Genomic DNA, 12651 nt, shown 5'->3' with positions numbered 1-12651 from the left:
GTGTGTGTTGGGATTACGGTTACCCAGTGTATAGGGAACATAATAAAAAGTAAAAAGTTTCCAAATTTAAAGTGTAAGTAAAAGTTATTTTTTTGTTCATTAAGTATCATTTTACGCATACAGTACTTATATATATTACAATTTATATATAAAAATATAAACAAACTATACAGGAGAACACGTAGGCGACGTGAGACTTCTCCGACACTTTATCGCAGTATTACAAATTAACCCATTAAGGCCCATACTTGACGCAGTCGTGATAACTAAATAAATTAACTGCGGGATTCATAGCATGGATGGAAAAAGTTACCCGTGTTTTTTCTTTTTGCAAAATTGTTTTAAAAAATTGTTTGAAAAATGTCATTTTTGAAAAATTGAAAGTGCTATTTTATTTTACGTAAAAAAATAAAAAAACTTGTATCTGTAATTTTTTGATTCAATACTATCTTTACGTAAAATTGTTATAAACAAGTTGTTAAAATGTTTCCATATTTCAATTTTTCAAATATAACATTTTTAACAATTTGTTTCAACAATTAAATTTTGCAATGAAAAAACACGAGTAATTTTTTTTCACGCATACTGTGTAAATCTTGTAGTTAATTTTGTGTTATTGCGATTGTGTTGGGCATAGGTTTTAATAGATTGAACAATTATTTTCTAATAAATTTTTTTATAATAAATATTTTTTGTATTAAACAATTTTATAATAATTATGTTTTTCTAATAAATATTACTATTTCCCTTTACTATTACATGTATTTGCACTACATTCATTTTTCATTTACCAAATTCATATTACAAAATAAATATGGTTTTTAAACAGAATTGAAAAACTGAAAACCATAGATTCTGAAAGTACAACTCTTCATCTTTTCATTGATCATCATTTTGATTACTTTATCTTTTTTTAAATAAATACGAGCGTTTGAAAAAAAAGACAAATTTTTACATAAATTTTTTGGTTCTTTTCCATTCTTTAAAAAAATCTCTTTTCTTTTAATATCTTCGACTTTTTAATCAAGACCATCATAATTGAGATTTTTTCCTTTTGATTAAAAAGAAGTTAAAATTGATTAAATACATTTAGAGATATGAGTCAATGAAATTTGAGGGTTAGCTTAACTTATGTGTGTAGGAATAGGGAGAAAAATATAGTGTGTAGGCAGAGGATTAATTACACTTACAATTACAATTACATACATTTGCTTTACATTATTATTTAGTAAACATATTGAAGACAAACATTTGAATGTCTGGATATTCTAAAAAGTGTTTTTTTATGAAAAAAAGATTCAGCATGTTAAGCAACTAAAACGCCCCCTTAAGCGGACAAAGATAACATTTAATTAAAGGAGAAATGCAGATTTTTCTTCTCAAACTCTTAGAAATTTAATCTCCAAAGTATCTTTGGTTCCTAGACTCTACGGCCTTCCTAAGATTCATAAAGAATCAATGTCATTACGCCCCATTGTTAGCAACATAGGTGGACCCACCTATAATTTAGCCCGCTATCTCACCAAACCTCTTCAAGGACTTATTAGACTCCATAATTCTAATATTAAGAATTCAATAGATTTCGTGAACAAAATTACTAAAATAAAAACAAAAATTAATGATATTCTTGTACGCTTTGATATAGTCTCATTGTTCACAAATGTTCCAGCCCAAGACACTTTAAACATTATCAGGAAATCCGACAAATTTCTACGAACCTCCTTCCATTAATAGAATACTGTTTAACATTAACTTATTTTTAGTTCCAAGGAGAATTCTTTGAACAAACTTCTGGAGCAGTAATGGGTTCTTCCATCTCACCCATCATCACAAATATTTTTATGGAACATTTTGAAAATAAAATTCTAAACGCACCTCTCCAATTATCTGTATGATTCCGATATGTTGATGACACTTTTGTGATTTAAAGCCGTGGCAGAGACACTTTTTCTCAATTTCTTGCCTTTCTCAACTCTCAGCATTCTAACATTCAGTTTACAATGGAAGCAGAACAAAACCACCAAATCCATTTTCTAGATGTGCTGGTTAGAAGGAACGGAAATGATACTTTAAGCCATCAGGTCTATCGAAAACCAACACACACAGATCGATATCTTTATGCCACCTCCCACTATCATTCTTCGCAAAAGAATTTAGTTCATTAGTTCACTGGTATATAGAGCCCTTACAATTTCTGAACCAACTTCTTTGAATGGGGAATTAGAACATCTTAATCAAGTTCTAGCAAAAAATGGATATAGTAGAAACATTAGTCAAACAAAGATTGAAGAATAGAATTCACAGTGTCAATAATTTTGGAATGGCGAATGAAGAGGAAGAAAAAGAAAGAGAAGAGAACAAGATGGCTTATCTTCCGTATTTTTACGACAGAATAGCAAAATTTTGCGTAGACACAATATAAAAGTGATCTTCAAACCACAAAGGAAGATTTTCCAGTTACTTCCTAATCCTAAGGATCAGAGACCACGTTTAGAATCACCCGCCTGACCTCCATCCAGTGTTCGGTTAAAACTGATTGAGAAAGTGGCCGTATTTGGTACGTTGATGTTCTCTAATTCGTATACTAATCTTCTTTCCGGTTTCTTCTATGTACATTTTTCCGCAAGAGCAGGGGATTTTGTATACACCACGGTGTATCTTTCTCAATCAGTTTTAACCGAACACTGGATGAAGACTGGACATTCCGTACAATACGAAGAAGCTACAATGCTAACTCCTTCTCAAGGTTACTTGAGAGGTTACTTTGCCAGGAAACATCGTGAAAGTCTAGAAATTTTGAAACATCTTGTTTGTGCGTAGGGTAAACGCGATCGCACGGAGAGAATGCCGGGATCCGTCCCGATAGAGACGCTAAGTGAGTGGTGAGGAATGCGGTAGGTTCACGGGGGGTGATAGGAAGGGCTGACTTCCCGGTTTTTAATTGATCAAGGCTTCTCCTTACCCCCATTCCTACCACCAAGGGGTATATAAGGACGGTTACAATCCAAGAATGTTCAGTATCAGAGTTCCTAGCTCTGATGATGTAAACTATAACGTTTGCAAAACGTCGGTGCAACGCTGTACCAGGACGCGGCATGTATCCGGAAGCTTTTTCTATTGGAAGCAACGTCAATGGCCGTTAAAAAAGCTTTAAGTAAAAAATTAAAGAAATATTTATAAAAAATGGAATACAAGAAATATTTATACACAACGTTATTTTGAGTATAAAATCTTCTTGAATAAAGGTACTTTTGCATTTTATTATAAATACATTTTTTTATATGTGTAATGATCCATGAAACATCTGTCAGACGTCCATCGAGGCTCCATAAAGCTCCCACCAACGATCCACACAACGTTCCATAGACATCCTTGATGACGTCCAATGGAGGTTTAATGGACATACGCAATACAGAACTTTGGATTTCCAATGGCTCTGTACTGGATGTTCAATGGACATTCACTGGGAGTTCCAAACTTCCATGACAGACGTCCAATGGACGTCCATTAGAGGTTTCATTTGTATGTAGATCAACAGATCTGTTGCGTTTTTGGCACCGATCTGTTGCGTACTTTGACACAAATACTGTTGTATTTTTACAGGCAATTTGCTGACATCCTTTGTACTTTGGTATTTGTTGTTAATCTGTCATCAATATTTTTAACAAATCTGCTAGCAGTTTACTATTATTTTGTCATGTATTCGGATGACATGTCGCTAAATATTTGTTGAATATCTGCCAACAATGTTTGCAGTGACAAAATATGTTTCTCATTTGCTGCCTTTTTGGCAACAGAATCCATTGCCAACATTTGTCACAGTAGATAGGCTTATTAGGGTACATTTATTTTAAAAAAAAGGAGAACTATGAAATAAAAATATTATCACTTGGATTTATGTAGCATAATTTTGTTTTTCTTAGAAGAGTGCGCGCGCGCGCGCGCGAACACACACACACACACACGCACACACATACACATGATGCCTTTATTTTACCTTTTTAAAGAAAAATAATTTTGTTTAATAAATAAGTATAATATAATATTATATATTTTTAGAGAGATATGCATCAATGTGCGGCACAATGTTGTGAAAATGAATCATATAGCATACAGAAAATACATACTTGTGTGGAAAATTGTAGTTCCTCTTTGAATAAAGCACAACAATACATTCAAGGAGAGTTTGAGCGAGTACAGGTAATTAAGCTTGTATAATTAATTTTATTTTTGTAATCTAATTGTGTATTTTTTCTTAATATTTATAAGACATGAAAATATCCCCCATAAAAAAATTTTATTTCAATTTTGATAAAATTTCGATAGACTTTACGTTTTATTAGATTTTTATGAAATTTTGACCCGTTAATTTCTACACGCCATTCTCCTCTACATTTCAATATTTCTTTATCGAGCGATTTTTTGTAACCTTTTGGTACATGTACCAAGGTTGATATTGGTAGGGGTGAAGCTTATTCTAGTAACATGTACTACAACTGTTACGCTAAAACGTACTAGTTTCTTTTTTGCACGCGTGAATTTAAAATTTTAAAAGTAATAATTTGTTGCTGTAAAAAAAAAAGAGAGAATAAATATGAGTTTTAAGAGTTTAACTTGCCTAGTTTACTAAATAAAGTGTTTGATAATGTTGTACCCCTCGTTGGGAGTACGATTGGGGATCGCTGCCAGAGATTTCGCGAGGAAGGTATTTAGTCACTCACACCGTTATTCATCTTGAACACTTTTATTATCTTGTTCGAATAGATCGCGACCCCGCAAGGCAGAGTGTCGCGTTTATGAGTTTGTTGTCTACGACCCCGCAAGGCAGAGTGTCGTGGTTGTGTATAATACAATGTGTTTGCCGGTGATACATGACCCCGCAAAGCAGAGTGTCGTGTGTTATCTTAGTTTGTCTACTTTGGATTGACCCGTTCCTCACTTTTTTTCGCCGGTTTATATATCCGATAATTCGGTAGTTGGATCGAAAGAAGGAGAGGATTGCGTGAGGGCGTAAATCGGTCAGTATTCCAAATTCTTGCTTAGACAGTAAGTGCTGTCTAAGGAGCATTGCGCTAATTGTCGAGCGGATTGCGCGGAACCTCCCGCAATGCGCTCGATGCTGATTGTTGCAGCTAACCGACTTACGTCATCGTGCTACTGACACTTTTCTTTTCGTTATGAGTGTGTCACTCATAACAATAACGAGGATAATAGAAGCAAATGGATATTCTCAATATTTTTTATCAGATCAACATTTGGTGGTTATTTAGTTTAGGGGACACCGCGTCGATGACTTTGACCTTGACATATGTATCAAGGACATGACTTTGAGTAACTTTTCCTTATAACTTAATCGGCGATCGAAAACTTAATTGTTCGTTAAAAAGCTATTAACAAAAAAGTTTGAAAAATATTTATATAGAATAGAACAACACACACGCGCACGCACGCACGCACTTCTAATTCTATTCAACAACACGAGCAAAAAGATTTTTGATTAACGTGAGGAAACAGATCCTATCATTATATACTGTGAATGTATGTGACTTTTAGGAGTCAGTTTGAAAAAACGTAAGAGATTAGCCAGGTCAATTTCATAGAAACTTTTTATATGCGCGCATCACTATTTCAAAACACGAACATCTGTTGCACTCACTATTGTGCAACGACGATGAAAAAATGTACGTGATTTATCAAGGAATCATTATCCTAGCCTGTGTATCACATTATAATTATACTACAAAATTTAATGCTACAATTTCATCAATTTGATCTATATTGATAAATGTTAATCTATTGTTTAAAAATTATAGCTGCCGACGGTTTGGCGCCCATTATCGCCATACTTAGGAGCATTGGTTTATAGCTATTTTTAAGAGCTACCGGGCGATCAATATTAATTTATTGTTTAAAAACTTTAGCTGCCGATGGTTTGGCGTTCCTAGTCGCGATAAACATTCACTTATTTATTTACTCAGCAAGCTGAGTAAAACTGCCAGACGCTAAGTGGAATGTGTGAGAGATAACGCTACAGTAGAAAGAAACATTGATTCAAATCGATATCATTCTAAATAAAATTGATCAATGATTATATCTAATTACAATATGTGTAATTAGATATAATAATTGATAAATTTTATTTGGGGTGTTGAATACAATTGTGTCTAATTGCTTTATTTGTTTACAATTCCCATGTTAATTAAATATAAATGTTTTTTATTTATATATAAGCGATGATACCCCACCTCTCTCAATGGGTGATATTATCTTCCACCCCGCGTCATCCCCCTTTCACCGCAAAGTACCCCCCGTGCACCGCACTCCTCTCGGAACTTCTTTCTGGTGGAAAAAATTTTTATGAAAATATAAAAATATTTATTAAAAGTAAAAATTTGTAGAAGTTCCTAATATTTTTAAAAAATATCAAAATTTTTTGTAGAAATCCTACAAAAAATAATCACAAATTACAATTCTCTCAAATAAAAAATTTGTTGCAAATAGGATTTTTTTTAAATATATATGTTCGAGATTCAATACATATTGAGCTTGCGCCGTCGTGTCAGGGGGCAGCATCTATCGGGCTAGATTAACCCAGATCGTGAAGTGCCGCGCTAGCGTAACTCGCTCATGTGTCGGCTCGTCTCCCGTTTTACTTTGTATGTGCCTCTCTGTGTTTACGTGAGTATGACTAGACGTGTTCGTTAGCCGCTCTGCATTATTCTGCTTTTTCGGGAGTGCATCCGCCTACGTTTTGTGGTTTTTTATCACATTTTTCGAGTCTCGCTGCCGTGGAGGATTCTGGAGATCGCGTTTCCCTGTCGATCGTCGGAGTTCTTGCGCCTGCGCCGCGCTTAAAGTGGGGCCGCGTCATTTCTACGTCGCATGCCACATCTGGCGAATTTTGCCTGCTCGGATTTTGGAGTGGGATTGTGTTCGCTCCCACCGCCGTCAGCTTTATCAGGCAGGTCTCGTGTTCTCGTGCTCTCCGAGCTCACTGTTTACGAACGGTATGACGCTCGCTTGCGGCATCTGTAAGAAATTTATTGCGACTGCCGTCGCTTTGCAATGCGAGCGTTTTCCCAGACGTGCTTTTCATGAAGCATGCATCCAGCCTTCCCGCGGCTCAGCATCCGTATCTGACCCCTGTGGTGGAGCTTTGGTGCCCTGTCTGTAAGTCGCATCGTCTTATCGGACGGGATCCTCGCGCTTCTTCCGATTGCGCCGCCGCTGGCGCGGAGACTGATCGTGGCGTCGGAGATGAGCGCGAGTCGTTCAGGGGTATTATTTCCACACTCTTCGACAAAATCACCAGCCTCGAGGCTAAGCTGCAGGATTTGTCCACCTTGGGATCGCGGCTGTCCTCCCTTGAGGCCGGCCTGCAGCGAGTCCTCTCGATCATCTCCGACGTTGTGACCCGTCTGGACGGCCTCTCGACCAGGGCCGATGCATTCGCCGATTCCATCCAGCGTATTACGGATCGACAGGCGGGCTTTGCCGACCGGATTGCGGCGCTTAAGTCTGCTCCTGCGCCTCGTGCCGCGGACCAACCCGCGGCGTCCGGCCTCACCGCCCGGCTGGAATCTCTGGAGCGGGACCGACTCCTCTCGGAACTCATTCTTTTTGGCGTCAGAGAGCTTCCCGGTGAAGACTTTTCTTGCCTGGCGATGTGGTATCCTGCTTCCGGATCCCGGGGAGGGGCATCGTCCGCGTCTCCTCATTGTACGTCTTTCTTCCAACGGCATCAGGAATCGATGGATCGACGGTAAGAGGGCCCGAGGGGTCCTTGACAGCTCAACGGTGTCTGACTCGCTTGCAGGTTTCCGGATTGAGGTAAACGAGAGGCTACCGCCTTCCGTCAGGCGCACTCTCATGGAGGCGGGCGGTCGGGGAGGGGCGTCTGTCTTATGCTTGGATCAGAAACGGCCTTGTCCGTGTAAGGGTTCGGCCCTCCGACTCGCCGATTGCGCTTCGACATCTCGATCACCTTTACGACATCCTCGCCGGGGCCGTTGGGTCCGCTGTTCCGCCCGCCTCGGCGGCCTCCATGGCCTCTGCGACCTCTGCGATCTCTTCCAACGTGCCGACTGTTGACACCGCCGCCCACCCGCCGTCAGCATTGGCGTCTGCGTCCGGCGCCCGCTCGTCCTCCCCTGGTCGTCTCCCTTACTTTGATGAATTCTCCCTCTTTTTTCTGCATGAATCTTTTGACATTATAGCCATGTCTGAAACTTGGCTGAAGCCGCATGTGCCCGACGATGTTATCCGCCTCCACGGGTACCGTCTAATTAGATTAGACAGGGGGGTGGGGGGAGGGATTGGCGTTTACGTGCGTACTAACTTTAGCATCCGCCCTCTGGTCTCTACTGTGCGCAGCCTGAGTTCCTGCTGCTGAGTGTATCCTGCGGGGGTTGCACTTCTTTCCTTCTCGCTATCGTCTATCGCCTAAGCTGGGTCATCTCTCGGTCTTTTAGGCCGAATTTGAGAGAAGCCACCCCTCTTTTACAGCAGCTATAATCATCGGCGACTTTAACCGATCTAAATCGCACCTCCTACGATGCCGAGGCCCTCAACGAATTCTGCAGCAGTAATTGCCTGTTCGTATACATTTATACATTTATATTATCTGCATCCCTGTATTAGTTTTTATCTAACAGTTCCGCAATATTAGAGTAGTCACGTTGCTTTCACACAGTGTTCATTCTGTCTACGTCACATTCAAATTTTATATTTGTCATGTCACGGTATGTATCATATATGAAATGGAAATCACGTATTAATAAAAGTTTGGTATCTTTATTAATGATGTTATTATCATATCAGTATCAAGTCTAACGTGTGCTTGATCAGTACATCAGTATCACATCTAACGTTTGCTTGACTTTTCTGTCAGATTGTTTTTAATTAAGCGAAGCATAATGTTACACATAAATGTTGTGAATGTTCTTAATGTTACTTATTTTATTTCAAATTATACATATTCCACCAATAAATGAAAGATGGATGTGCGCGCGAAATCGTTTGCCGACGGCAACCGGATGCGCTAGAGGCCGGAACCGCTCAGAATTGAGCGCGGAGGACGTGTTGCGCGAATCCGCGGACTCGCTGGAGGTTCCACAAACACGAATGAAAAACAGGCAGGATTGGTTTTCACAGTCAGAAGCACCATTTATTTCTTAAATAATTAACCATACAATTCGCGCGAATCGCGGAAGACGCGAGCGCGCGGGAACGACGAGTCAATTATGAACGATCGGAAATCTTCGGGTCGAACGGTTGTCCTTTCTGCCTTTAATTGCGCGGCGGATATCTTGCCGGGCGCTTGTCAGGACACCCCAACGGGACGGAGATCTTGAGCGCGAACGAGACCGAAAAACTAATCGCGAGGCAGACGTTCGATCGCGAACACGAGATCACCGTTGCTTCCCGCGACGTCACAACGCACGCCGCGCACTCGCGATTTCGCGACACTTTCACAATATAATAGAAAGATCTTAACTCAAACGTGAATGAGATTCGAAATTGATAATCTAGTCGAGGGATACCCCGAGTAATGAACGTTAGAGAATTGAGAGAGGCTTGGCGATCAAGAGCAGACACAAGACTGACTCAACTTCGCGCCGAAATTCGGTAACGCGCCTTACTCTCCCCCGATATTCGTTGTTAGGAGGTGAAGATCGGGAAAGAGCAAGCAGCTGATCGGCCCGGTACCTCACGCGATCACGGCGTGGACGTGTGAAATCCACGGGTCCACGCTCCGGCTCGGCGAGATGAGATGACGAATTCCCGATAACAATTTCACGACTAGAGACAAATATTTTTGTTTATCGGAAAACATTATGTTAACGTCGAATCCCAAACATACCGGCCGCCTTGAAACGCTCGTTTCAAAGGAACGAGAAAACAATCGCAAGAAGACGCGAGCCGGTCGACGGCCGCGAGCGCAAACATGGAATGAAAATGATAAAGGTCATACTTAACAATGTATCTTAATGACATGAGTGAAGTACAAAAGAACGAACGCTCCTTAAAATATAGGCGAATAACACTTAATGCTTAAATGTGACTTAAAGCTAAACTAAATCTAACATGTCGAAACAAGATAAATTTAACGACGCTACTTAGAATAGGATGTCGCCGAAGCGAACGAGTTAGTCGCTCGACGTTACGTCCTCGACGGGAAGGAGGCATAGTTGCCCGATTGGGCGCTTAAACTCGGATGTTGCGGTTTTCACGGTGACGACGCGTGTTATGTCATCGGCACCGGGGTGAAGCTGCGTGACTCGCCCGAGCTTCCACTTGCACGGAGGTAGCGTCGCATCGCGCAATAGAACTATTTTCCCGATTTTTAGATTCGGGTGAATCTTTTGCCACTTGCTTCGCTGCTGCAACGTGTTGACGTAATCGGTCGCCCATAGCTTCCAAAATCGTTCAGAGAGGTGACGAATAAGTTGCCACCGCGATAACCGATTTTCGTTAAGTTGCAGCAGCGAAGGTTCAGGCGGAACATTGAGAGCGGAGCCTATCAGGAAATGTCCCGGAGTAAGGCTCTCATAGTCGTCGAATGAATCGGACAACGGCGCGATCGGACGTGAGTTTAAGCATGCCTCGATCCTGCACAAAAGCGTAGTGAACTCTTCAAACGAGAGCGTGGTACGATCTAAAATTCGATGCAGATGATGCTTCATGCTGCGGACACCCGCCTCCCACAATCCACCGAAATGCGGGGCAGACGGGGGGATGAAATGCCACGAGACGTTATCGCATGCAGTTTTACTTTGGAAGTCAGGATCGCGCAGGGCATGCTGATAAGCGGAATGCAGCTCCCTGTCGGCGCCAACGAACGTCGTGCCGTTGTCCGAGTACATTGCCGACGGGAGGCCTCGTCGCGAACAAAAACGAAGATACGCATTAAGAAACGACGGGGTCGAGTAATCCCCGACTAATTCCAAATGAATGGCGCGTGTGGCCAAGCATATGAATACAGCGATATATGCCTTCCTCGACGTTATACCGCGCCCGGCGGACGCGCGTGTCTGTACGGGCCCGGCGTAATCGACACCACAGTGAGAAAACGGCCGAGACGGAGTTGAAACGCGCGCTTTGGGGAGATCCCCCATTAGCTGAACCGGAATCGCGGCTCGCTCTCGACAACAAACGGTACAGTTGTGGATGACCGCCTTGACCAAACTTCGAGCGCGAACAATCCAATACTCGTGACGGAGCGTGTTAAGGGTGAGCTGCAGCCCCCCGTGCAGAACTCGCAAGTGAGCTTGCAATGCAATGAGGTTCACGAGAGGATGCGACGCCAGCAAAACGGGGTGGCGTGTTTTATATGGGAGAGGAGCGTGACGGAGACGACCTCCCACGCGTAATATCCCGTCGCAATCGAGAAAAGGCGTCAAAGCGGCCAACGAGCTCCTCGTAGGGACGGTTTTACCGGCGGTTAGAGCGCGAATCTCAACCGAAAAAAGCTCCGATTGGATGCTTTTGAGCCAAAATGTTTTGGCTGACTTACATTCGAGGAGTGAAGGGGTGTGAAGTGAGGAAATGAGAGAAGAGGAATCGACGCTACGGCGTCGACAGGCGTTAATAAACTTGAAAAGATACGCCGTGATACGAATAAGTTTGAGCCACGAAGAATACCGAGTCGCAAGATCCCACCGGGCGGGCGGGGAAGTTACATTTAACGATACGAGTTTCTCCTCGGCGCGAGCATCCACAACCGGCGAGGCGGGCTCGCGAGGCCAATCCTCCCGTGAGGCTTGCAACCAAGGTGGTCCCCGCCACCACAGAGCATGATGAACCAATTCGTCACCGAACAAGCCCCGCGATGCGCAATCCGCGGGATTATCAGAGGTCGGCACGTGACGCCACTCAGCGTCCGGTAACTGAGTTTGAATCGCGCTGACGCGGTTGGCGACGAATGTTTTCCATCGTGATGGATGGGCGCGCAACCACGTAAGCACGATGGTTGAATCCGTCCAACAGAAACACGGAACAGATTGAATCGCGAGCGAACCAGATACAAAGTTTACGAGACGGACGAGCAAGAGAGCCGCGGACAGTTCCAGGCGAGGGACGGTAAGAGGCGCAATGGGAGCAACCTTCGACTTACCGGCGAGCAACGAGAGCGTCACTGCACCTGAGGCGGAGACAACCTTCAGATAGACGGCTGCCGCGTAGGCGAGGGTGGAGGCATCGGCGAAGCCGTGAAGCTCGATATGCGAGACGTTTGATTGGACTCCTGTCCACCGCGCGATATTGAGATCGTTTAGTGAGGAAAACCGAGAATAGATGGAATGCCATTGACGGAAAAGAGTCTCAGGAATGTCTTCGTCCCAGGTCGCATTAAGACGCCAAAGTTGCTGCATACAGATCTTAGCTGAGACGGTGACGGGAGTCACCCACCCCAGGGGATCGTATAGCTTTGCGATTGTTGACAAAATTGCTCGTTTGCACCGAGGAACTGATTCGGAGAGAGAGACTCTAACTTGAAAGACATCACGCGCCGGATTCCATACGATGCCTAGAACCTTTACTTTCTCATCGGTCGCAATATGTCGGTCGCAAGCGAGTCCGTGATCCGACGGATCGACGTCGCTGAGCAATGCCGGCGAGTTGCTCGCCCATTTTCGCAACTCGAATCCACCG

General features: G+C 42.6%; 1 protein-coding gene across 1 annotated transcript in view; it reads left to right on the top strand.

The window, feature by feature from the left end:
- The window catches only part of LOC105835841 (protein FAM136A), a 74694-nt gene that overhangs the window by 37932 nt on the left and 24111 nt on the right, over positions 1-12651 (top strand). Inside the window, exon 2 of the mRNA XM_012679433.3 lies at positions 4060-4200. Within this exon, the coding sequence (XP_012534887.1) occupies positions 4060-4200 (141 nt within the window). The remainder of the gene's footprint in view (positions 1-4059; positions 4201-12651) is intronic.

This window comes from Monomorium pharaonis, chromosome 5, assembly GCF_013373865.1.
Source record: "Monomorium pharaonis isolate MP-MQ-018 chromosome 5, ASM1337386v2, whole genome shotgun sequence".
NCBI lineage: Eukaryota > Metazoa > Arthropoda > Insecta > Hymenoptera > Formicidae > Monomorium > Monomorium pharaonis.
Note: the sequence above shows the minus strand (reverse complement) of the source record. Positions and strands in the feature narration are given on the sequence as shown.